The following is a 26,373-nucleotide window of genomic DNA, read 5'->3' on the forward strand; positions in this document are numbered from 1 at the left end:
TAATAAAAAGTAGAATCCTGTAGTCTTTGTTTTTTACTAACATCTACACAGTGACTGTGGACATGTTGCAGCAGGAGGGTTTGGTCAGGAACAGCAGCTGTTTAAACAAATTAAAGAGAGGACGTCTTCAAACGTCCTGTCCAAACCCTAAGGATTTCCCATCCACTGCGGGGGACTCCTGCTCTGAGGCTTTCAGCAGAAACCTGCTGACTGTTATTATCCAATATTATTACCATCATTATCTCTTCTGATAAGCGTCCTCATTAAGTGGATCTAATTTCAGCTCTCAGCGTACGCACAGTACCCACTGAGTCTGAGGCAGGCTGGGATTCCTGCTCACTGCGTTTAACGGAGTCAGTAACACACACACACACACACACACACACACACACACACACACACACACACACACACACACACACACACACACACACACACACACACACACTGTGTCTGTCAGACCGGAGGAATTCACGGTGTGTGTGTGTGTGTTTCTGCACTCATGCCAGATACCACCTACGCCTGACACTTATAAACTCCACTTGCTGTGTGTGTCCGTGTGAGTGTGTGTGAGTGTGTGTGTGTGACTGAGTTAGATTCTGCCCTCACACTCACTGCTGTTAGCATGTGTGCTTTGTGTGTCAGAGTGTGTGGGTGCATTGTGTATTATGTCAAAGGTGTGTGTGTGTGTGTGTGTGTGTGTGTTTTGAAACTATAAACACTTCCTGGTAATCCTCAGTCTTTTGCCTCCAGCTCGGAGCTGTCAGCACTGTCGATGTGCTGGAGGTCAAAGGTCACTGAAGCCATAAGCTGCTGATTATGACACCGTGTCTCAGAGTTTCACGGTGTGTCCTCAGAGGAGAAACCACCGCAGAGTCTGGTCACTGCAGCTGTGCCCCCCCCCCCCCGAAATCCTGATATCCTACTAACACTGAACGCCAGGTGAGATCCACGACGTTCCAGACGAGCCCGCCGGCAAATACACACAGGAAATGATTCACATCCAGACACGTGACCTTGTAAGCAGGGACACGGCGAGAACACCGGGACTGAAGACACCTTCAGTCTTTACTGGACATGACCCATGTGACTTTATTATGTTCGAATTCCAACAACACTCGAACGCACCACGAGAAGCCGCCACAGGAATCAGCCCCTCCTCACAAGCTGAAGTTCAGACATGATCATCAGCACCAGATCAATCATCATGATTCATCACCATGATGTTCACGCTCCATAAACACACATCAGGTATGTGATGACAGCGACCTCCTGCTTCACAGCCTGTCTCAGTGCTCCGTGCATCAGTGTGTGCACTGGTCTGGCTCTGCTGTAGCTGTGCTGTGAGTCCAGTCCTGGCTGTGCACGGCCCCACTTCGTGTCGGGCTGAGGGAGGAGTGTATGGCGTCAGGGGAAACCTTGGCTAAAAGCCTGGTTAAACAAAGCCTGGTTCCAGCGCTGAGGCGTGGCTCGGGGTGGCATTCTCCCGTCTGAAAAACAAGCAGGTGTGCATGCCATTCCTTATACGGCCGCTCTGCACAGACGGACAGGCAAACAGAGAAGGAGAGAGAGTTACAGGAAGCCGGCCCGGGGAGCGGAGACAGGGAAGAAGGCTTGCTGTCACAGCTCGGCGGAGCTGGAGGCGGAGGATCGTCGAGTTCAGCTGTTACATAAGACTCTGAGCTTCCTCTGTAGCCTCACACACTGAAGCCTCCGGCTGCTGTGACGCTGAGGACCGAGAGGTCTGAATGTAAACCCGGTCTCTGAATATTCAGAGCTAACGTGCACAGGAACCGGGCAACTGGCAACAGAGCAGTCAACCAGCGATGCCACGATTACTTTCATCACTCATTCATCCTCCAGTTAGTTTGTTGATTAATCCATTCACACTGTTATAAACCAGCAACGAGCAACATAACAACTGAAATCAGGTGCGACGCACAGGGGGCGTGTCCTGTGCGACACACCTGTGCAGAAGCTGTACAAACAAGATACGGAGGAATGTGAGCAATGTGTCTGTATCTGTCTCACACAGAGCACATATTCATAAACCCTCCGCACACAGTGCTACAGGCGCAGACACACACCGAGCGGCAGAACCCATCTGTGTGTGTGTGTGTGTGTGTGTGTGAGTGTGTGTGTGTGTGTGTGTGTGTGTGGGATCATTTAATTAGTGAAGGAAACAGGCTGCGAAAACAAGGCAGCGGAAAGAGAAGCGGGAGAATTAGTGAAGGCTCCAGCAGTGATGGTGCCGAAGGTCAGCGCAGCCTCCAAACATCGCGTCCTCCACCACCTGAACAGCTCTGACTCTGAGGGCACGCCGTGTGCACACGTGCACAGAAAAATCAGCTGTTTTTCACACCTTCTACTAAACCAGGTGGAAAAGTGCAAACTCCACGTTTCACCTATAAAAGTCGTCTCCACTCCTTCTCTCCTCCGACAGTATTTACTGACTGTGCAGGATGAGTGAGCTGTTTAACCCCGCCCCCCCCGACTCTGTCTAACCCCGCCCCCCCAGGCTCTGTCACAGTGTCAGGCAGGAGGAAGGTGATGAGTGAGGAGGCCACAGGTGAGCAGTCTGAACGAGACGAAGCTTCTCCAGGAAGCAGTCTGAGCAGTGTGTGTGTGTGTGTGTGTGTGTGTGTGTGTGTGTGTGTGTGTGTGTGTGTGTGTGTGTGCAGCAGCTGCTTTAATGCAAATCAAATAAGACCAACTGGAGCCAGATAACCTGACATCACCGGAACAACAGACCTGTGTAACGTAAAACTCATAAACTGAAGTTAATTAAGGTAAAATAGGACTGATCGATTTCTGATCTCCTGACTGACCCAGGATCTGCTGTGTCCGCTGTTTCACACATACCTGCCGTGCTGCGCGTGCACAGGTCAGGCTAACGCAATCAGCATCACCTGCTCCACCTGCTGCTTCATTAGTCAAACGGCTTCAGCTGGAGCAGAAGCGGAGTGACGGCGTTTAATCCCCAGTAAAAACTGCTCGTCGCTCATTTGGGAGCGTTTCTGCTCTGAGGCCGCAGACGAGCAGCAGAAACAGGTACTGTGCAACACCTGCCGCGCTGCCACGTCACAAAGCACCAACCTCATAACACACACACACACACACACACACACGGGTGTTGTGTTCAGGGACAGAACCAACACTGACACCGCTTCATTAAAACCTGCGCTGTTCATTAAATCAGCTGTTGGTCCGCACTGTGAGCTGCTGGCAAAACGTTTCCAGCAGGCGGGTCGCTGGTAAAGACCAGGTGAGGTGGAATTACCTGCGCTGAGGTTCTGTGCTGTTACGGAGAACACGCGAGAACCAGAACCTTCAGGCTGCGAGGCGACAGCGTGAACCGCTGCTCCACCGTGCCGCCCTATGAACCCAGCATGCCCTGCGTACAGTTATTATCTGTGCAGTCACTGACTCTGGTTTTCTCAGCTGATCTGTTTTGTTAAACTGAGCTCTGCCGGCGTTTGTCGGGTTATCTCAGTACGACTGTTCCTGACTGTTTCAGACGCTGGATGCCAGCACTCGTCCTCCTCTCGGCCGCGGGCCGTGTATTTATAGCCGAGGCCGGAGAGGAAGGAAGCCGAGCGGCAAACATCCTCCTGAGCTGCAGCGATGAGAGTGAAACCCTCACCAAGCTCACGCGTGACTTCACTTCAGCGTCACGTTGCAGCAGCAGCCCCCCCACCAACCTCACCACCCCGGGGGCAAAACACAGCTTTTTATTTGGGGGTGTAATTGAGCAAAGGTAATGCCCCTGAAGGTGGTTATTCAGAGATTTACCCAGAGTTCCTGCGTGTTCTGGGAGTTGAAGTGTCAAGTTGAATTTCTATTAGAAAAGAACCAATAAGGAAAAACTGTCACCTGCACAGGTGGGAAGGGACAATATGGCCGAAATGAACAAGCAGGTTATTAAAATATTTCTTCACCTACAAAACATTATCACAAAATATGAACAGAGAGAATCATCAAAGCAACGATGAGTCTGATTCTAAACCACCTGCACACTGTCTGTGTCCTTTCCTGTTTTACTTTCCTCTCCCTTTGTCTGATTAGTTCGTCCCTGCACACCTGTGATATCACCTGTGATATCACCTGTGATATCACCTGTGATATCACCTGTGATATCACCTGTGATATCACCTGTGATATCACCTGTGATATCACCTGTGTTGGTTTCACTTGTTAAGGAAAAAAAAACCTAAGGCAGTTTGAATAATTTTAGTGGGGAAACCGGCAGTAAGGAGAGCAGGAGGTGTGAACCATCTCACGCTGCCTGACTTTCTCTCCGGGCTGAGCGCTCCAGCTGGTCTCGTCCTGTACAGACTGGATCTGATCAGTCCTGATGTCCACATCACAGAAACAGACTGTGCCTCCTCCCTCCTCTTTAGGAAACTTCCCACACAGACGACTTTTCCTTTGTCTGTAGATAATGGGCTCTGAGTTCTCTCTCCCATCTTGTGTGCCAGCTTCCTCCGTTTCCTCTTCCTTTTCCCCTGCAGAGGATTACCTCAGAGGAAGTGACACTCTCAGTCTCAGACTAACGGCGTGCAGTCCGTCTGCAGCAGCGCATTCAAACCACACAGCAGCAGAACAAATGGATTTACAGCAGAAACCGGTTTCCAGCCCGTCGGTCGGCCGGTTCCACTCCACTCTGAGCGGCTCACCGGCTCAGTGGGAAGGAAAATGAGAGACCAACCGCTGCTGCAGAGCGGAGGTTTGACACAGCCTCTGCTCTGTGCAGCCAAACACGTCTCCCTCAACACAGAACCCCTCAACCAGCCCGAGGGCAAATTATTTATTTTATCTACGCTGTGAGAACGTGTAACAGTGTGTAGCTGGTGGTGTGTACATATCAGCATCATGAAGTCAGTGTGGCATCACAGGAAGGGACAGAGACGCTGAGGCAGTTTACCTGGCGGGTACCTGAGAAACCGTGTGCAGGTGTACTGAGCAGAACTGGAGCTGACCTGATTTTTCTGCACTCTGGATGAAGCTCACTGATCAATAAAAAAATCATTCACAGCTTTATTTTTGAAAGGGGACCGTACTTCCGTCCAGGTGGTAACTGACCATTACACCAGGCCTGAATCAGACTGACTGTCCTACGGAAGCCCTGCGGTCCAAACCGAGAGGACGGCACCGGACACCGTCAGCAGACCTCAGGTCGGTCCCTGAGACAAACTTACAGCTGATTCATCAGCTCATCAAGGTTCCGTGACTCAACGCACGCGCTGCATGAAACGCAACACATTCCACATTCCAGCAGGACGAACGGTCTGACATCCAGGAGACAGAACCTCATGTCCGTGTCTGGGCCGGAGGGGGTCGAGTGTGTCTGGTTGGGGATGGGGGGAGGGGGGCTGAAATGATGCCGGAAACTCACCAAAACAAACCGGGCACTGACCGGCGTGCGCGCGAATGTGTCAGCCGCAAACGGACTTCGTGTCCGATAATGGATGTAGACTCTACACAAGGCTTTAACGAGCCGCACAGGTAAATGACAGGTAAATGAAGCGAGGAGCTTGACTCGGTTGTGTTAATTAAAGATACATCAGCTAACATCACATTTCCACTCAGCACCAACTGGAATGTTAAGCTCAGCTAACCTGGTTAGCACGTAGCGCACATACGCGCTCAGTGAGGACAGTAAGCGAAACAAGCATTTAAACAGTAGGACATTCTAGGTCGTGTAGCTTAACGTTGGCAGACAAACCACAAGAACAATATTCTGTACCATTTCTGGATCCGCGTTAGCCTTCCCTTTAATTCCGCATCGGAATGTTCAGGAAAGAGGCCCGTACCACAACAAAACTTCACATTATAGTATGAATGTGCGTCATTTCGCGTACACTCCAACACATCCCACAGGGCAGCAGCCAATACCGCGAAGAATCCATCAAAGTACAAATGCTTTCCAAAGGTGTGCCGTTTACTGGCTCACACCGACGCCGAATTAAACACCAGTCCTTTCCCACTCAGACCAAATCATACCTGTTACTTTACCGTGACCCTATATTCGCCAACAAGCGACGCCGCCATCAAATTCCACATTGTTTAATGCGGTTTGGCTCAACATTCTCCGCATTCAGGGCGAAGCTTAGCTAGCAAACAAAACAATGTCCGACAATGGAAACCTGAGTGACTGAGGCTGCTTACCTGCAGCTCGGCCCGCTCGACCTCCCACTGCGCCCTCAGCACCTCGAAGCGGGCCCACTCGTGCTGGAGAAAGTGTAAAATCCCCGGGATGCTGTACTGAGCCCTGGCCGCCTCTCCGCCACCGACGTCGCCAGGCTGCGGAGCTTTAATATTCCCACCGCCGGGCAGCCCCGAGCTGTTGTTGTTGTTGAAGAAGACACCGGGGCCCGCCTGCTCGTCCATGGCCGGACCGGGGCGATGTGGTACAGGTTCGGTCCGGTGCTCTCAGCCGCTTCAGTAAAATATCCTCAGGAAGGATGTACAGTCCATCCACAGTCCTCTGCCGAGCGGCACAGCTCCTGTCTGAGCCAGCTGTCAAACGATGAGACAACCGTCCAGCTAACGGAACCAGCACACACCCGGGACTTCCGCTCTGGACTTTCAAAATACAACGGCAAGACTCTCCATGATGGCACTAATAAGAACCAAAGCACAGTTAAAGCATTTATAGCGATGAAATCTGTAATAATTAATTAATATAGTAACTGATTGTATTGTAATTAAGAACATTTCATTGTCACATTCATACATATCTCACTTATACACACTGTCTAACACACTTCACACATCTGGTCAGGTGGACACACAAGGTCACCTTCAAATTCAACAATGGTGACAGAACAAATCTTCCATGAACCTTGAAATGAAGCAGGTCTGTGCCATCTTCATCCGTTTGTTTAATGCATACAATAATAGTATAATACAGTGGTAGTGTGTTGTTATCTTACACTGAACTAACAATGAATTATCACATACAGGAGAAAACTTTAGTCTACAACTTGCTGTCGTCTTTAACTTTCACCAAATGTTTAAAAAAACAAAACAAAAAAAAACTTTATTCAAAGTCAGCTTATTAGTTTTTTTTCTGAAGATGGAAAAAAACCTAAAGGTTGTCAATTTACTCTGATGAGAAGCAGAAATCTTTTTGGTGTTGTGCTAATAACGTAAACTCATTAAAAACGGATTATCAGCATAATTAGAAATTCATTTTTCATTCTGATAACTGACAAACCATTGTGTCCGTTTCATTCTGTGACTCCATTTCAAACACTTTGGCCTCAAGGGACAAAATTCTCTGAACGGAAGATTTCGACCACTAAGGAAGTCTTTTATTTTGAAGGCGCCCTCATTTAATCGCCGGTTTTGCTACAGATAACGTGAGACAGCTTGACACACCTGTAAGGTGACATCAACCTCACTCAGTCCCACCCACCAAGGTACAATTTCTCACGTCACTGGCTGATCAGATGAATGACAGGGAAATGGCCCAATTGGAGACAACCAGTGGACGTTACGTCACACAGCCTACTACATTTTGTGTGAATCAGAGTCACGTTGAGGAGCCTGGGTCTAGATTTAACAACAGCGCGAGCGGGTGGCAGCTGTTTATGTATTTATATCGGTTTAAGAGGTGAACAACAAACAAACAAACAAACAAAGCATCAATAACATCCTCATCGCTTCGCCCCGGTTTGTTAAATGTCCACGTTAGACTCCTCATGGAAACAAATCTATTTATAGCATCACAGGAACTGAACTTCAGCCCTGGAGTGAATCCAGTGAATGAAACCACTCACTGTTTTGTTCTTCAGTGCTTCTACAGACGCACATGTGTTTATGCAGAGCTGGAAGGTGCAGCCCTGCCTGTATCTGTGCTCAGGCTCGGGCCTTCCTCAGCCTGCATCATTCCACACCACACAGCTGCTGCTCTGCTTCATCACTGCACGTCGTTATGTCACCACATCAAGTTTTCATGTTTTATCAGGACAGAAACGAGCTGTTCAGACTTTCTGCTGATTCATCAGAGGTTCCTGTTATAAGAGTTTGATCTCAGTGAGGAGGGACTCAACTGAGGGTGGTTAGCACTGTCGCCTCACAGCGGGGGGTTCGAACCCCAGTCTGGGCTCTTCTGTTCTCCCTGTGCCTGCATGGGTTCTCTCCGGGTACTCCAGCTGCTCTACACTGCCCCATTGAGCGTGTGCATGTGCGGTTGTCTGTCTTTGTGTGTCGGCCCCCGCCTCTCGCCCGCAGTCAGCTGGGATAGGCTCCAGCTCCCCGCGACCCTGACGGATAAAGTTATATAGAATGTGGTTGGATGGGAACTGAACTGGTTTAAAGGCAGAGTTCAGCGACAGGTAAAGGCTCCTCAGTGTGTCTGCACAGACCTCAGCACCTCATTCAAACCTCATGGTTAATGTGTGTAGGCTCTAATGTTAAGGTGACCTCACCTGAGCCCTGCCGGTGTGTGTGCGTGTGTGTGCGTGTGTGTGCGTGTGTGTGTGTGTGTGTGTGTGTGCGCGCAGTCAGCCATTGACTCCTGAGTTCAGCTTATTAACCTGGGGGTGGGCATTCTGCTGAGGACCCCAGAGCTGCAGAGACCGACCCGGTCCCCTGTGCTCGGGCCCTCCGCGGGCCTCTGTGCGGTCAGGAGGCCCTCCACGCTGCGGCTCTAACTTGATTAATCCCGCAGATGATTCACGCTGTGGCTGCGACCATGTGCTAATCAGCTGATGCGCCACAGCCGCCCCTCCACGCTATTTAACTCCTGCTCGGCACAAACCACATGCTGAAGCGGCTCCGTGCTCTCCGCTGCTGCTCCCTCCACCTCACACACTCACACACAACATGCCTCCGTTTGACAAAACCCAGCTGCAGAACAAACCCTTCAAACAGAGGAAGAGCTTCGGTAAATGTCTCAAACGCCAGATTGATCGAATCACCGAACAAAACAAGGAAAAAACTCGTTTAGAAACAAAAATAATGTTTTCTCGTTTTTTCTCCGCAGCTACAAGGAAACAAGAGGTGGCGGGGATCAGGTCCAAGTTTCCCAACAAAATCCCGGTAAGTTTGCGCTGGAAATCACGAACCATGAATGTGTGAAGGTGATTCGCTGTGTTCTCACCTGTCAAACCGCTGCTCGCAGGTTATAATCGAACGGTATGAGAGGGAAAAGTATCTGCCTCCGCTGGATAAAACCAAGTTCCTGGTGCCGCATGAACTCACCATGACTCAGTTTGTCACCATCATCAGGTAAAGTTCGTCTCTCTCACTTCACCTGCAGCGAATGTTGAGGAAAATGATGCTGACGATGTTTCTGTCAAACTGCAGGGCCCATTTTTAAATAAAGCTTCAAACAAAAGGAACCGCAGCCTGTAGGTTTACGGCAGGAAGAAGAGACTGAGGCGTGTTGGTTGGTTTGTGAGCGGAGGGATGATCTGTTGGATGAAACACCAAACTTCAGCTTGAAATCTGTGGCTTTTTCTATCTTGTGGTTTAGATTTTAGTTTAGTGGCTTCACTCGTGTTTTCAGAGATGCTTCTTCATGATTACACAGCAGAAACTAGACGGTTCCTGTTTGAGTCCACACTCAAACTCTTACGCAACTTTTATGTGTAACTTTGAGGATTGAGTCTAAAATCAGACTGGGACAGGTCAAACAGCTGCTGAGATTACATTTCTTTGCCTTTTCCAGTAAATGAACAGGTTTTTTTTTTAGTTTTCTGTCTGTGTGAAGTGTCACATGTCGCTTCGCTGCCCAGCTGCTGACAGATGGACACGCTCACTTCAGATTTCATCCTTGGGATCTGAATGAAAAAAAAAAAGTCCTGTCAGTTTCTCGTCTCTGCTGCTTCTGAGATGGAAACACGGACCATGAACTTTTACCTGTAAAGTTCACTCCTGAGTTCAGGTTTATTTTGGTAAAACTTTGTCAGGAGCCTAAATCCCAGAGAGGCGACACAGACGTGTGTCAGTCAGAACTTTAGCTGTAATCACTGCGGATGTTTCTCTGTTTACTCACAAACAGCAGAAAAATGTCAGAAAGACAAAACGAACACAGACCGTTTCCATGTAGATGGATCTGTGTCCTGTGATTTGCTGCGTGTGCCTGTGAATCTTTGTTTAATGAATGAATGAATGAATGAATGAAATTGAAATGAATGTCCTCTGTGAATAAAACACTCCGAGGATTCAGAGGGACAAACAGGACAGGTCTCTGAAATGAACTCTGGTATCTGACCTGATCTGAGGTCAGCTGCTCATTGTGCTAAAACACTGGAGAATCTAAAGAATGTGAGGTGGACCGTCGTCCTGGGCCTTTTCCTTCAGCAGACAGAGGTTGGACAGTGTCGGGCTGTAAAGCTGAATCTGTCCTCAGCCTTTCTGCTCCACCTGGGATCAGAGTCGGACCACAGGACTCGGGCCGGTGCGCTCTGACCAGTCTGTCTCTTTGGTCTCTTTGGGTTTGAATCTTTCAGTTCTGTTGCTTCTGTCCAGATTTCTGGAAACTTCCTCGTTTGGTCTTGGTCACGATTATGCAAAGTTGAGCATCGTTTCAGAAAGCGGGAGAGTCGCCGTCTGCTCTTCACTTTCCGTGTGACTGTGGAGGAGAATCATCGGTACAGTAACAAAACTCGGTTTAAGTGGAGCCGGAGTTTGTTCAGAGACTTAACGTCCACTTCCATCCTGTTCTCTTTTTTAAAGCTGTGACTGGTCTTTCATTTTCTTAATGCAATGCATTGTGGGGCAACGGTGTCCATCAACAGCATGCTCCTCTAATATGACCTCAGTCCATATTAACTGGTCAGACTGAGGGATGGTGTTTGCACACAGCTGGAGCCTGCAGCCGCAGCAGCGCCTCACTGAGGCTGTAATGCTCATTACACAGCAGACAACAATAGTTGGTCCATGTTTGTGCTGACTCAGCAGGTCTGCGGCGCGGCTAACGGACAGCGTGCCGTCTGCAGGACGCCTCTCATTAATGGCCGCTCTTGTCTTTTGTCCCTCCCCCCCCTCAGGAACAGGATGGCTCTGCTGCCCACTCAGGCTTTCTACCTGCTCATCAACAACAGTGGGCTGGCCAGCATGTCTCTGACCATGGCTCAGGTGTACAAGGACCACCAGGACGAGGACGGCTTCCTCTACATGACCTACGCCTCGCAGGAGATGTTTGGACTCTGACACACAGCTTCCTTCTTTAGATTTTATTCAGTGTTGGAGGCTGCTGGCCTCCACAGCTGCTGTAAATAGAAAAACATTGTGTATATATTGTAATATTTGTTGACTGTGTAAGATGGATTTTAATTAAAGTACGTGGATCCAATAAATCGTCTGTGAAAACTCTGAGCAGTGTGTTTGTCTCTCTGACCTGGTGCTTTCGTTCTCATCACTCCAGCAGAGGGCAGGAACGATCCACCACACTGAAGCGGATCCTGTGGATCTCCTGCTCCTCAGGCTCCACCCTGAGAGCTGCTGGCACATTCAGAGCAACACAGGGCACAGTCAAGCAGCTGCACACGTCCACTGACACCAGCAGTCTGCACAGGTGTCCAGGTCTCTGTCCACGTGTGACAGACTGCTTCATTATCCTGTCAGGTCCACAGACACGTTCCTGAATCACAGGGATGAAGCTTGATGCTGAACGTGCTGCGTCTCTTCTCACCTGCTCAGGAAACAGCTGCTGATGTTAACGTTTGCTGTGTAACAACAATGATCTTTTATTTCTTCCCTTTTTGCTGGACATGTGTCAGAGCTGAGGATGTCCTCTGTGTTTGTGGACACAGGGAGGCGCTCGCTGTCTCTGCCGTGAAACCTGGCAGTAAAAAGTTTTATGGATTGTGAAAAAGTCCTGCAGTGATAAAGTCTGTGTGTCCTTCTTTCCTGGATTTCATTAAAGAACGTCATTAGAGGCGTTGATGTGAGTGCTTCTGTGGCTCTGCAGAAGCTTGGATGATAGTTTTCGCTCCATTAACTGTAATAGAATGAACAAAACTGTTTATGTCCACTGAGTCTCCACCAGCTGTCTCACTGAGGACGAGGCAGAGCAAGCTCAGCGTGTCCCGTTAGAAATGAACCAAACTCAGATGAAATATGTTTTACCTGTGACACAGGAGCAGGTGCAGCGTGCTCCTCATTTTTCACAGACCACCTCAGATGCTGGTCCAGATCCTGCAGCCTCTGGTTTTAAATGTTAGTCCTGATGTGATCAGCTGATCACCTGCATGGCTGCAGTTCAATAAGCTTTCACCAGCTTAACAGTCAGAAAAGTTTAGAACCTGACAGGATGAAGTTGGATTCCTCTCACACACCTGTGTGACCTGAAGAGAAGAGAGACTTTGCTGAATGGAGTCAGAGGCTTCGTGTCCTGCAGCTATCAGCCGGTGACCGCAGGCCTCTGCAAAGCCAATCGCTGCAGTTAATGAAGCCTGTTGTTGTGCAGCTGTAATGGTCCCGGCTTCACACAGACTCATTACGCCCGTCTGGATGTGCTCTCGCTGAGTCTCGTTTGGGAAATGGGTTTTGTCTTACTCATCAATTAACGGAGCTGGGAGCCTCTGGAGATGAGAGAGGAGGAAATCAGGGAGTACAAACTTCTACATTAGAGACTTTTATTCTTTTACTTTAATTTCCCAAAGTCAGTGAAGCCTCCAGACCATGAATCTGTTTCCCTCAAATTCATCTCATTACATCTCACCAGCCGTTTGGTGCTGGAGTTCATCCAGTCCTTCTCAGATGTCACTGTGTGTGTGTGTGATGTGTGAGTCCACCTCAGTGTGTGTGTGATGTGCGAGTCCACCTCAGTGTGTGTGTGATGTGCGAGTCCACCTCAGTGTGTGTGTGATGTGCGAGTCCACCTCAGTGTGTGTGTCCTTTACCCAGAGACGTTTCCTCCGGCTGCTCTCTTTTATTTTACTGAGCAGAAAACGATTTATTCACATTAGAGTCACGTTCATCAGCAGCTGATGGAGCTGTTACCGAGGTGTGTGAGGAGCATCTCAATACTGCAGCTGTCCACACACACGCACACGCACACGCACACGCACACGCACACGCACACACACACACACACACACACACACACACACACACACACACACACACTGCTCCTGATCCAGGGCTCAGTGGGTGTGGGGAGCTCGTCAGAGAGCAGCTGGCCAAGTCACTGCGTCATCAAGCTCCCAGCCACACCTGTGCAGGTGATGAAGCTTGGACGGATGTTTGTGACTGACCACTGATTTCTCATCCTGTGAGTCACCAGGCAACACCATGTCCTGACTTCTGAGACTTTCCTGCTGAGAAACACGAAACACAAACATATTTTTGTTCCACACTGATGTTTGGTGCCTGACACGTGCTCATGGTGCAGGACCAGAGGGTCCACGTCTTTATGTTGTTTACTGCGTCGCTGTCCTGTCTGAGATCGTTGTAAAACACTGTGCAGAGTCTGTCAAGCCTTCAAATCAAGGATCTATCACTCACACCTGGAGCAGGAGCAGCATGTCCCTCACTCACACTGCTGGTTTCAGCCAAACTCTCTGTGTTTCTCTGGACCCAGTGATACAGAGATCCTGGGAAACAGAGCGTCATTGACAGAAAATCACATTTAAAAAGCCAAACCTTTCTCACAAGCCTCCACTTTCAATCTTTATCTGGTCTGTCTATAACTTCCTAACCTCTGCTGTGTCCCAGACAGGCAGACAGAGGGACAGAGGGACAGAGGAGGCCAAGCAGAGACAGGATGAAAATAAAAACAAAGCAGATGAGATGGAGAGAGCTGAAGCCAAACAAGGACAGAGTCTGGCGTGGTGGAGGTGAGCGTGTCTGTCGTGAGCTCATGAATATTTAAAGCTCGTCCCTGCAGGGCTGCGAAGGGAACACATGAACTTTTAATGAGCGCACAGGTTAAATGGGACATTTTATGTCCGTAAATGGCTCATCAAGTGTGGCGTCAGTGCTGGGTGAATATCAATAAGGACAGAGTCACTTTTCTTCCTGCAACTAAACTGAAGACGAAGCTCCGGAGACTCTACTGATGTTTACTCTAACCTTTACCAGGGAGTCTGCTCTGACTGGACTTTACTGTGACGACTGACGCATCGAGAAAATCATCAGCCTGAAGGAAAAATCTAAATGATGAAATCAGTCATTTGATTTATGGCCACACATATAATCAGAAACATCTCTCACTGATATCCACGACACACAAGTTTACAGATATGTGCTCATATGTTTCTATAAGATCCACTGTGATGTACACCTCAGCACTAAGTGCAGTGTAGTTGTGTGTCCTGCATGTCTCTAAAACTGAACTGTACTTTTTACCTCAGCTTCCTGAAAAGAATGTGTTTCCTTCACCTGTTTAAAAGATCATCAGTTTTATTTTGAAATATTTACACACTTCAGGAAGTCTTCCTCCCTCCCAGCTGTTTCTCTCAGTACATGATATCAGGACTTCTTCAGTCTAAATCTTTGCAGGTTTCCTTTGATGGAGCAAATATAAAACTGTTGCTGGGCTGCAGTTCCTCTCTGCCTCTGCAGGGGGCACTGTGGCTCCAGGCAGCAGACTGCTGTCCCAGCATCCTCTCTGTCAGTGAGAGATGAGTGAAGTCTCTGTGTTTCAGGGAAAACACTGTTTACACTGAGAGGAACAACAGAGTCTTCTCAGTCTGACAGTTTTCCATCCACTGGCCATCTCAGGTGTTTCACTGTAGGAGGCTGAGCTCTGTGGGCTCTGTGGATTCTGTGGATTCTGTGGATTCTGTGGGCTCTGTGGGCTCTGTGGGCTCTGTGGATTCTGTGGATTCTGTGGATTCTGTGGGCTCTGTGGGCTCTGTGGGCTCTGTGGATTCTGTGGGCTCTGTGGATTCTGTGGGCTCTGTGGATTCTGTGGGCTCTGTGGGCTCTGTGGGCTCTGTGGATTCTGTGGGCTCTGTGGATTCTGTGGGCTCTGTGGATTCTGTGGGCTCTGTGAGCTCACTTCATGACAATCAGTCCACTGCTTCCGGCCTTTATGCTAAGCTAGGCTAACAACATCCACTCAGACACGAGATGAAGCTCCATCATCACCGTTTCACTCAGTGACTCCCGCTGAGGTTAAACTCAGCTGCTCAGAGTCTTGGCAGCAGGTTGCATGTGAGGAATGTGTGAGGAAACACGGTGAAGCCACAGTCGGCTGGATTTCTCCTGCTGGAGGTCGAGCTGGGAAATTCTCCGATGACGAAAACCTTTGTCCTGGTTTCCTGTTTACATGGCTGAGAGCTGACCAGCACCCAGAGAGAGAGAGAGAGAGAGAGAGAGAGAGAGAGAGAGAGAGAGAGAGAGAGAGAGAGAGAGAGAGAGAGAGAGACTGATGATGCAACCTGACCTCCATGACTCTCTCTCTCTCTCTCTCTGACATGTTCGCTCATTCAGTTTTTTAGCCCTCTTCCTGTTTATGCTCTGATTTCAACAACAGCTGAGTGAATCAGGGTTTTTCTTCCTCTATCAATGCTGATGTCAGCCTTGTTGTTTGTCTGAGGTCTGGGCCTGTGGAGCGCACGCACACGCACGCACGCACGCACACACACACACACACTGCAGCCGGAGGTGTGTCTGCTGCTGGTGGAGCAGCATCCAAACCTCTGTCATCCACCCTGTGGGACACAGAGCCACCACCTCTCACCCAACACGTGTCATCACTGGCTTCATCACTGGCTTCATCACAGCTGCCTGACAGGCAGAGCGAACACACGGGGTTCCTCTGTGAGAGACAGAATGAACCTGTCATCAAACCGGTTCAGACAATCATGGAAATACCAAACAGGTGTGAAAACACGTGACAGCTCAGGTGAGTTTGATCAGTTCATCAGGGGTCTCCTCCTCCTCCTCCTCCGGCTGTTTGAATTAAACTGGCTTCAACATCGAACAGGTCAACGAGGAGAGGACGCCCCGCGTCCAACAGATGTCTCAGGCTCGGCAGGAGGGAGGACAGAGCGAGCGGGTTCGCAGACTCGGTTACCATGGTAACTGACCCAGAGTTGCGGCTTCTTCTTCCCTCGCTGTACTCGACTCGCTCAGGTCGGACTCAGCCTCCATAATCCCGTCAGGCATTGCGAGAGCTTGACTGATCCGCTCCGTGACTCCTCGGTATAAACAAACAGGCGGACACACACACACACACACACATACACACACACACACACACACACGATCAAACAGCCTCACACACAGAGAGCGTGCCTGCGCAGCGTGTTTACGCAGAGGAGACGCAGCTTCACGTGGACGCGCGTCTCCGTCTGATGTCTGAATCAGAGACGTCCCGCTGAGCTGCAGCCATGTGTCCGAACAGCTGGACCTCCGACAGGACGCGTCATGTGACCAGTGTCTAACGGCATGACTTCAGCAGTCCTCCATCATGAACGTGTTCAGTTTGTGTTGATCCAGGTGTGCGACTGCTGAAGTGTGTTGTGTTCTGCTGACAGCTGCTGCTTCACTTCATTGTGGGTGGACTGAATAACTTCATACGTGTCTCTGTGGACCAGGTTACACGTCTGACCGCACCTGTCTTTACCTGCAGATCAGGGTCGATGAAACCTTTTAGCTACAACGTGTAACGTGTTAAAATGTGGGAGCAGCACAAAGGTGAAGTCTGCATATCCTCAGGATGCTAATTAGCTAATGGGGAACAGGTGAGATGAGCAGGTGAGTAATCAGGTGATCCCCAAAGAAGGGAAACTCAGAGAGGACAATGAGAGGACAGAAGACGAAGGAGGAGTTTAAACAGCTGCATGATGGGAGGCTTTTATTCTGAAACAGCTCTGAGATCAGAGCGTCGGCAGCTGGACTGAATCATCTTATTGATCAGCAGCTCCCACAGATCCAGATGTTCTGATCGGATCGTGACCTGCTGCAGGCCGTGGACCTGGATCTGTCCCAGCTGGACCCGTCCTCTGTTTGTCCCGACAGTGTGATCTGTTGTTAGGAGGAACCTCAGAGTTTCCCTCCCTGTGATTCATGACGAGCGACGAGTCTGACGCCAGTTTCATCACAGATTTCTGTATGTGGACAAAATAATGTCACATCAAGGATTTTGCACGTTTGTCTTATTTTTTATCATTATATGTTTTCACATGCTTTGATTCCACATAACTATAAACTAACAGGTAAACAGGTAAAGTTAAAACAGGTAAATCCTCACTGGACATGAGGTGAACTCTGATTCGTCCATGAGATAAAACGACTCGTTACCCTGCAGAGTGAAGCGCAGCTCGCTCTGATCTCAGTCCAACAGAAACCCCCCTCGCCCACGTGGAGACTACGCGCACCCTGGTTGGCATGGCAACACGCTGCCCCGTGTCAAATCTGGGTTGCCAGGTAACAGACGGGAAGAGACTGTGGGTGTGTGAAGGTCGTTGGGTGAGTGGAGGAAGAGGAGGAGGAGGAGGAGGAGGAGGAGAGAGGTGCGGAGCCCAGAAGACATCAGGAGAAAGAGTTTTACTCCAACAGCAAAGATCGAGCGTCTGTGACAGATCCTGTCTGAGACGCTCGGAGGAAAATGTCAGGGACGGGTTTTCTCCTGGTCCCCGCAGACCGGACTCCTGGTCCCCGCAGACCGGGCTCCTGGTCCCCGCAGACCGGACTCCTGGTCCCCGCAGACCGGGCTCCTGGTCCCCGCAGACCGGACTCCTGGTCCCCGCAGACCGGGCTCCCGGTCCCCGCAGGCCGGGCTCCCGGTCCCCGCAGACCGGGCTCCTGGTCCCCGCAGACCGGACTCCTGGTCCTGGCAACATTAAACTTTTGTTATTAAACTTTTTCTTGTTGCATGGTTATAAACGGTGGGAACAGCGTGCAGGTGAAGTGCAGGGCAGCAGTGATTATTAATGAGCTCTGTCCCCGGTAAATATTTCAGTAAATTAAATAATTAAACTGATTTTGGTGACTGACCTTTTGACCTTTGGGACTTTCCTGTAGTTCTAAAAGTAAATTTCTATGAAACTCAGCTGTTCAGTTCATTCACTGTGAGGCCTGATTAACGTGTCACTCTAACAGGACGCTCCATGAACGGATGAACAGGGGCTTGGCAGAGACTCTGCAGCCCATCGAACTGGATCATTCATCGCCGCATCGCGCGGCTCGCTGTTCGTGGCGGGGACCTGTAGGATGGGGAACCCGCCACCAGCCGCTGGAAACATTTGCATCAGATCAGACTTTTCCTCGGTGCAGCGACCTTCAGCTTCCAGCTGACACGACACGCAGCCTCTCATCTGATTTCATGTTTGCTTTAAAGGCGCCTGCGGGGTCTCCACCCACGGTGATCTCACAGTGCACAAACCGCCGCTCACTAACTGCGTCTGCACATTTCTGAGCGTCCGCGTGTGCGACCGGCAGCTCGGAGGGAGTCTCCGCGGTGACTCACTGCTGGTTCAGACACATGTTACTGCTCGGGCTGATGTCACAACACCAGAACACTTCCTCAGAAAGCGCTGTCAGCAGCTTCTCCCTGCAGCGGGGGGATTACACAGGCATGTCCTGCGTGTATGCAAACTATGTGCGGTCACAGAGCCGGCGTTAACCCTTACCTGCCTCTGCAGAGGTGAAGCTTCGGGTTGTAACAGACCAAAGGGATAAAGAAAACAGTTCTGAGCTTTTTTTAAACAGATGAATGAGTGGGGCGATAAATGCAGAGGGACGTGGCGGCACCAGAGGAGGTCGGCTCTGACCCTGTGCTCAGGCTGATGTCCTGTTGGTCATCATCAGGTGTGAAGCCTCGTTTCCCTCCACTCCTGCTCACTGCATGTGAGTTAATGCTCCTGTACCTGTTCCCTGGTACAGCACACCTCAGCCTCTCCCCGCAGAGCTGGAGCAGCGTTAGGATGGGTCACACACACACACACACACGCACGCACACACACACGCACACACATGCACACACCGAGGACGAAGCTTTGCAGCATTTTCATTTAAACTCACCTGTCAAACCCAAACCACGCCCACGTGCCCTTTTCCTCCACCTACACTTTCACTGATTCACACAATGCAGTGCTCCTCTATTAGCATTAACACATTAAACACACACACACACACACACACACACACACAGTCTGGTCATTGTGCAGCTCGGCTGCTTTAAGAAGAGCAGCGATCCGATTCCAGGCACGTCGGCCTGCGTGGCAGATGAATGGTCAGCCTTGTTGGAGAGAGCTGCAGGAGGAGGATAATGGAGCGGTTTGATGTGTGTGTGTGTGTGTGTGTGTGTGTGTGTGTGTGGATATAAGAGTCACTGTGTGTTGGCTCAGGCGGCTGCATGACCTCGGTCACCAACATGCACTGACACCAAGGACCAGCGTGTGTGTGTGTGTGTGGTCATATGGCCGTGCATGTGCGTGTAGATGTGTTTGTGACTTACTTGTTTGTGCGTGTAATTTAAGCATGCCTGTGTGTGTGTGTGTGTGTTGCAGATTAAGATGAGCGTGTGTGAGGAGCAGCTCGTTAGCTTGCACAGCCACGCTCTCATTGGAATGCCAGAGCATATCTCACTCTGTGACTTGCCCTGCATTAAACACAGCCCGCCACACGCGCGCGCGCACATACACACACGCGCACGCACACACACACACACACACACACACACACACACACACACACACACACACACACACACAGATTCATACACGTCCTTCCTCCTCTGGGAGTCGTGACAGAAATAACTCCAGCTACAAGTTGTTCTCAGGAATACCCCGCCCCCCCCGCCCCGTCTCACCTTAGCTGTGAAAAAGTTGAACAGGTCATCGGTTTCTGCCTCCCCCTCCTCCCTCCTTCCTCCTTCCTCTCCTCCCTCCGTCCTTTTTTCCGTTCACTCTGTCCGCGGCGACGTCCCCTCAGGCTGCAGCTGGTTTCCATTACTGCTGATGGCACAGTGTGTGTGTGTGTGTGTGTAGGGTACAGTACAGTAAGTGAGTTTACATGTGTACAAGCTGCACCACACACACACACACACACACACACACACACAGATGTCACAGGGTGACTAAGTGTGAGTGTGTGTGTGAGAGGGTGCGTGCGCACCGACTGGAGCTAATTGAGACAGGATAAGACACAGGTGTGTGTGGTGGCGGCAGGTGAGTGTTCTCCTTTGTTAGCGGACGCAGAGGCAGCGGGGAGCAGCGGCGGGGAGCAGCGGCAGCGGCAGCGGCGGCGGCAGCGGCGGGGTGCAGCGGCGCTGACTGCGGGCAAGAAACGGCCGAGAACGCGTGTAAGAGAAGAGCGAGTTTCCTCACTGTGTTGTCGTCATTGCTGACAGGTGTGTGTACAGGTAATGACGTCCTGAAGCTGTGTGTGTCTCAGTGCTGCAGCACGTGATGTGAAGCTTTGTGCTGCAGATGGACGCTGTAACAGGTGGAACAAAGACTTTGAACCTGCACACACACGCACGAACGCACGCACGCACACAAACACACAGGCACGCGCACACACAGTGTTTACATACACAAACACACACTCATTCAGGCTACATGCATACAGACCACAAACACACGCCCTTGTGTCTGACCTACTTTACGCCGGTGAAGCTCGTGGACTCGGCTCAGAAACGAGACGTCACGGGAGGGCGTGGCCACTGGGCGAGCTGACCACAACAACCACAGGGCAGGCCGTGACTGAGGCATGATGGGAAATGCAGAGAAACCAGGGGCGCGGCTGAGCTCTCCTCCCTAAGTACAGAGCACAGAGAGTGAAACTGAGCCGTGAGCTCAGTCTGTGGCAGATCCTCGGGCCACAGAGTGTATCTGAGCTGTGTTCAGTCACTGAACATCATCTGAGTCCTGGGTCTGAAAATAAAACCACTCTGACCAACGTCATGTTAAAGTTGTGTAAATGATCAGGTTCATGGAAAATCTGATGAGATCCCTGTAAACACAAACAAACAAACAACAGACACTGCTCCGACTCTAAACTCGTCCATTTGGCTCCGCGGCTGACCGTCTGAATAATGCATTGTGGGTAACAGGAGCTCTGTGGTGTTTCCATTCAAGCAGAAAGTTCCCCTATTCCCCACACGGAGCCAGCGACTCTCCCGACGCTCCGCCGGCGGATAATCAGAGCGGAAGCAGCCGTGAGAGGTGCACGGAGATCAGGGGATGAGGACACAGTTCATCAAACAACATGCTGGACGCGACCATCATGAAGATGAGCGAGTTTTCAACGGACGTTAAAGATTTGCCGATAATCGCGGCTGTTGATTTCACCAGTTATCTCCTACTTCAGACCGCTTATTATACCAAACAGCAAATGAAAGCCAACAGCAGCTGGAGGTGTATAACTGTCTGTGAGCGGGTGGGTCCACAGCCACAACCAAACGGCTCCAGGGCGAGTATCGTTCGGTCTTTGCCAGGGTGAGTGTTTATTCGTATACTGGGTATGTATAAGCTAGCAGCTAGCAATAGCGGCTATAATGTAAACAAACACATCTTACAGGGATACAAGGGGGTTTATTTGTCCGTTACATAGAAATACTAATGTATGACATGACATGGACTACCGGCAACTTAATAATTATTACTGTGTAAATGAGCATTAAGCGACAACCTAACGATATAAACACAGCCACAAAAACCGAGCTAGCTAGCTAACATACCTTTGACGAAGTGGTCGCTGCAGACACGGCGTTAGCAGACTGCTCCTCCCGACCGCAGACGGAGGTTTAAGATCCACCTTTAACGGCGTTGTTCTGTAAGTTGTTTATATTTCTCCGCTTTGTGGGTGACTGCTTTTTTCTTTTTCTCCAGTGGAACGATCTGAGCGCCGGTAAACTACAGAAAAACAGGCCTTTTTCCACACGGTAGATTCTCAGTGTGTCAGTCAGCTAACGGCTCAAACACTTCCTGTCCTCTATTTGAATTTGGCGCCATCGCGCCGCTGCGTCGTGACGTCATGTGAAACCCACCTATTAGCCGCGAGTGAGCGGGCGTGTTCATGGTGTTCACCTTTGAATGAATGAATGACTTGGATGGCTGTGTGTTGAACGTGTGAAAGGGAAACCACCGGGTTCTCCGGACGTTAATCGAATGTGAAACCGGCTAAGTGTTGTCACACAACACAACACTGATTCCTTGAGTTAACTAAACCAAACAGCAGCTCAGGTTCAGAACACTGGCTGATAAACTTTACCTGCTGCAGAGCCCATCATGGTGGTTAGAGTCCTCCTTCTGTGTCGGATGCTGCAGGTGGAGGCCGGCGTTTGTGCTGTTTCACTTTGTTCAGCTGCTGTTTGACTCCAGGGAAAAATCAACACAGGAAAAAATGATGTGAGTCACTTTTTTCCTCCATTCAAGCGAATGTGAGGTTGAACCGGTCGACAGGACTCAGTGGAAACTGCAGCTTTATTCCTCCACAGTGGCCAAGTGGGTCACACATTTAGAAGCGTTTGATGGTTTCCATCCCTTTAACTTTTGTAAAGGTTTCATCCAAACTCTGATTCAGAGAAAATAACCGGAATTCAGTCAGGAAGCAGAAGCTGCGACCAGCAGGAAAACTGTGCATCCCTGTGGTTACTTTAGGCTCCGCCTCAAGTCTGTCTCAGCCAGTCAGGCTGTCAGACGTCAGGACGCCTGCATGTGTTTGCTGAAGCAGAGTGACTGAGGTCTGTTCACAGCAGCTGTAAATCTGTAGCATCGATCAGCTGTGGCTCAGGTGACAAAGCTGAACTCCACCTAAGGAAGCAGCGACCAAGCTAACGAACTTGCTAACCGACAGTTACTGCAGCCGTGTGTAACTTTGGATTCTGAAAATTAGCTTAAAGCTCTGGCTCAGTGCGTCAGATGGTGACCTTTACACGTAACGTGTTCCAGTATAGAAATACTCCAGGGCCCCAGCCAGGTGCATGTGGCCCTGCAGGAAACCAACTGCGTGAGGGTCCTGACTCACCTCCAGAGTTCAGGCCTATGAACTGTAGACCAACAGCTCAGTTCTGTGAAGCTTTACAGTCTGAATTAGTGGTTTTCTGTCCAGTTTGAGAGCGGAAGCAGGGAACGACCCTGAAATCTGAATGTATGTATCGTCAGTGTCTTTACAGGGATGTGAAATGTCACGTTGCAGTCATCCCTCACTCCGTCGGGTCTGCTGTCCTTCCCTTACCTCGTATTGTTTCCTCCTTTCTCAGCCCTTCCAACCATGCTGACATTGTTCCCTCTCTCTGATGCTGAGCTGGACCTGAACTCAGCAACAGGATCCCTCTGAGAGAAGGCGAGCCGCCGCTTCACATGGTGTCGGGTCTCGGCCATATTGAATCCGAATGGGAACGACAGTGTTGGTTTACGCTCCTTCCTTCAACAGAGGAGGGACAATGGGAGCGGGACAGGCGAGAAGCCCGGGCCGCCCTGGATACACAGAGCAGAGACAGACAGAGCATTGAAGAGGATGAGGATCCATCAGAAACCAGCGGCGTCTCAGGTTCAGCGTGTGGAGAAAAGGCTCCTGGTCGGTAACAGTAGACAGGAAGCTTTGTGAAACGTGCAGCGTCTTTATACGGCAGAACAAACTGCTGCAGTGTGTAGCTGCGTTCACATCACACAGGACTCAGAGAAGCTCGGCATCATGGGACGTCAGACTGATTCTGAGTTCACTGAAGTGACTGATGATGTAGGACGAAGTCGTCACGTTGTGATTTGACTTGATCAGAATGTGAGATGAATTTAAGCCTGAGGCCGAACAGAAGGATGATTCCAGATGATTCCAGATGATTTATGATGTCAAATGCCAATTTTAACTTTATTCAGTGTGGTATTTTTATGATGTAGGAAGCCAGCAGAGGCCAGAGGACAGGAGACGAGGGGATTCACAGCACAAGCAAAAGTTTTAGGCACCAAAGGTAAAGTGAGGATGTTTCCAGAAATGAAGCCATGAATGTTTTTTGTTTCTCAGATGTTAAGATGTGGGAGACATGGAGCTCTTTGATGTTCGTCTGTGTTTGCAGTGAACACTGGGTCTGAGCTCAGATAAACATCAGTGTCAGGAAGACGGAAACCAAGCAGAGAAGTGGCGATGACTTCTTCTTCTGCTGTGTTTTCCTGTAATTGTCCCTCATTGTTTAAGAACAGAAACGTCTGAGTGAACAAATGAAGGTGGGAGAGGAGCAGCTGGTCACCTGCTGTCCGAGCGGCAAAGGCAGGAAATCCACCATAAACACTCCCTCTGCTGCGCGTCCTCCCACAGGACTTTGGGCCGATTGGAGCTTTTTTCCAGATGCTTTTCTCGTTTCAAACGAACCATTCATCCCAACGCCGGTGAGGTCATCCACTATTCTGGCTCTCCAAACAGGAATCCCTGAACAAAGTGGAGTGGGTTCATGTTTGGCCGCAGCGTTGTGTGTGTTCGCTGGTGTGTGAACTCTGATGGAAGGACATGAATGAGAGTTTGTAAACTGGATGGTGACGACATCAGCTGAGAGTGTGCAGTGTGCAGCTCTGTGAGCGTTACCCGGGGTGAAAAGCTGTCAGTGCCGTTTGTTTTTCTGTTTTCCTAAATGTTTATTTTCTTCTGAGAACCAGGCGTCAGAATCTGTGACCACAGACAGAAACAGTTTTTACCTCCTCTTCCTGAATTTTTAACGCTCCGGCCTCTCGTGCACCTGTCTATGATTCTTCTTTGTGTAATAGCAGGTTTACCATGGTCGCTATTCTCGATTAGCCTGTGACCATGCTAATATTTGCCAGTTCAGCAAAGGCTGCTGGGAATGATGATGTTTCTGTGGGAAACAGATAAAAAGCCTTTGTCTCTCTGGACACTCTCACGTGACCATGAGACATTTATTCATGGCTTTAGTTTTTAACTTCCTGGTTCCATCGATGTTGGATAAGTAAAGAAATGTAAATAAAATTTTCACTCTCTTTTTGTGTCGATACAAAAATAAAACATTTATTGTTGAACGTCCTCGGTGCTTCTCCTGCAGAGGATGAACATCTTTCTGTTTTTACCATCTGCCCCTTCACTCTGACAGAAAGTCTGAACGTTTGCCTCCGTTTGCTGTGGGAAAACGGCGCCCTCTACCTGCTCGGCGCTCAGAAGCAGTGCATCTGATTCGCCACATCTTGGCGTCATTTGTGAGACATCGAGACTTGATTTGTGATGATTCATTGATGCTGAAACACTTAGTGTGTCTCCCATAGCCCACCCTCGGCTTCCGTATTGTCTCACCACCTCTGTCCTAATAATAGTCTCCTGCAGAAGTTAATAAAGGTTAACTCCTGCAGGAGACGGTGACTAACACGGCCGGTTCTCTGGAGGCTGGTGACATATTAAAGCCTTTCCTGGTGCAGGCGTTTACCCAGAACCCCGTGCAGTTGGTGCCCTGAGAGAAAATAATGTTCAGTGATGAGACATCACCAGGTTTCATTAGAAGAAAAAAGCTGAGTGAAGAAGAACTCAGAAGCATCGTCAGATAAATTTACCTGAAGCGTTTAACTGTTTGTTTGTTTTGCAGAAAAATAAAATGATTCATCCTGAGTCACTGCTGCTTCAGCTGCATGTTGCTGCAGTGGAGCTGGTCTCAGCTGCTTTATGCACAGTACTTTAAAGAGTTCAGTCCTGTGGTTCCCAACCTAGAGCTCAAACCCCTCCAAAGGGTCACCACATAAATCTGAGGGGTCGTCAGGTGATTGACAGGAGAAGAAAGAAGAGAAAAAGTTTTGGCTCAGAAATGATGAGCCAGTGGTTTGAGTCTCAGTGGAATTCTGGATTAAATCTGGTGTCTTCTCTCTTTGATCCAGCTCAGTGAGCAGATAGTTTCTGTTTCAGCCCTGACTCCATGTTTCCAGCTCCTCTTCAACCATCAGCTGAGAAGCTCTGATCCAGCTGATCCCTCTTCAGACCGGGAGAAGACTCGTCCAGTCGCCTGTGATTCAGATCTTCTTGGATTAACAGTAACTTGACTGAGATCTTCCCAGACTTCTCGAGCAGGTTCTGTTGTTCTGCCCTTCAAGGAACACATCCCTCACATGTGCTCTTGGCTCTGCGCCCTCATTGTAGTGCAGACGGGGAGGTTTGTCTTGGCACGGCGACGCACACACTGAGCCTCCTGCCTGGCAGCTCCGATCCCCTGATTCTGAGCTGAAGGAAACAGGAAGTCAGGACCAAGGTCACCGGCGAGCCAACCAGCCCTCCCCCGCCTCGGTTCACAAAGGGCAGTGTCACGAAACACAAACCAGACGCAGTCTACAAAATAAAAGTTCAAAAATAAGAACAAATTACTGGTCGTTTGTAGCAATAAAAAAAACCTAATTTGTGTTGATGTTTTCGCTGCTTAGTTTAAAACGATTCCACCTGGTTCACCTGACACACACTGACCAGCTGCAGCGCTTGGAAACTACACCTTCCCGTACAGTGAGGTCACGTGGTGAGTCAGCAGTCCGGCGGCGG

At 49.7% G+C, this 26,373-nt stretch overlaps 2 protein-coding genes across 4 annotated transcripts in view; one reads left to right on the top strand and one right to left on the bottom strand.

Annotated features, from left to right (window-relative positions):
* Positions 1-6,558, bottom strand: part of strn (striatin, calmodulin binding protein) — a 32,916-nt gene extending 26,358 nt beyond the window's left edge. The window contains exon 1 of one of the 3 annotated variants that reach the window (XR_005893931.1): positions 6,169-6,558. Coding sequence is in view for 2 of the 3 variants with exons in the window: in XM_041035394.1 (XP_040891328.1) it covers positions 6,169-6,390 (222 nt within the window). In the remaining variant the exon portion in view is untranslated. The remainder of the gene's footprint in view (positions 1-6,168) is intronic. The other 2 variants (XM_041035394.1, XM_041035395.1) reach the window with 2 other exon arrangements.
* Positions 6,559-8,650: 2,092 nt separating this feature from the next.
* Positions 8,651-11,324, top strand: map1lc3c (microtubule-associated protein 1 light chain 3 gamma). The gene is made up of 4 exons (XM_041035455.1): positions 8,651-8,893; positions 8,993-9,048; positions 9,131-9,237; positions 11,004-11,324. Exons 1-4 carry the CDS (start codon positions 8,833-8,835, stop codon positions 11,164-11,166), a joined length of 387 nt encoding a protein of 128 aa, XP_040891389.1. The 5' UTR covers positions 8,651-8,832; the 3' UTR covers positions 11,167-11,324.
* The last annotated feature ends 15,049 nt before the right edge of the window (positions 11,325-26,373 follow it).

The sequence above is a fragment of the Toxotes jaculatrix genome, chromosome 4, assembly GCF_017976425.1.
Source record: "Toxotes jaculatrix isolate fToxJac2 chromosome 4, fToxJac2.pri, whole genome shotgun sequence".
Taxonomy (NCBI): domain Eukaryota; kingdom Metazoa; phylum Chordata; class Actinopteri; family Toxotidae; genus Toxotes; species Toxotes jaculatrix.

Excerpts from the sequence above, each read along its gene's own strand:
- map1lc3c (XM_041035455.1), top strand. The coding sequence starts at position 8,833 with ATGCCTCCGTTTGACAAAACCCAGCTGCAGAACAAACCCTTCAAACAG. Across the intron at positions 8,894-8,992 it reads CAAACAGAGGAAGAGCTTCG|CTACAAGGAAACAAGAGGTG; the intron begins GTAAATGTCTCA and ends TTTTCTCCGCAG. Across the intron at positions 9,049-9,130 it reads AGTTTCCCAACAAAATCCCG|GTTATAATCGAACGGTATGA; the intron begins GTAAGTTTGCGC and ends CGCTGCTCGCAG.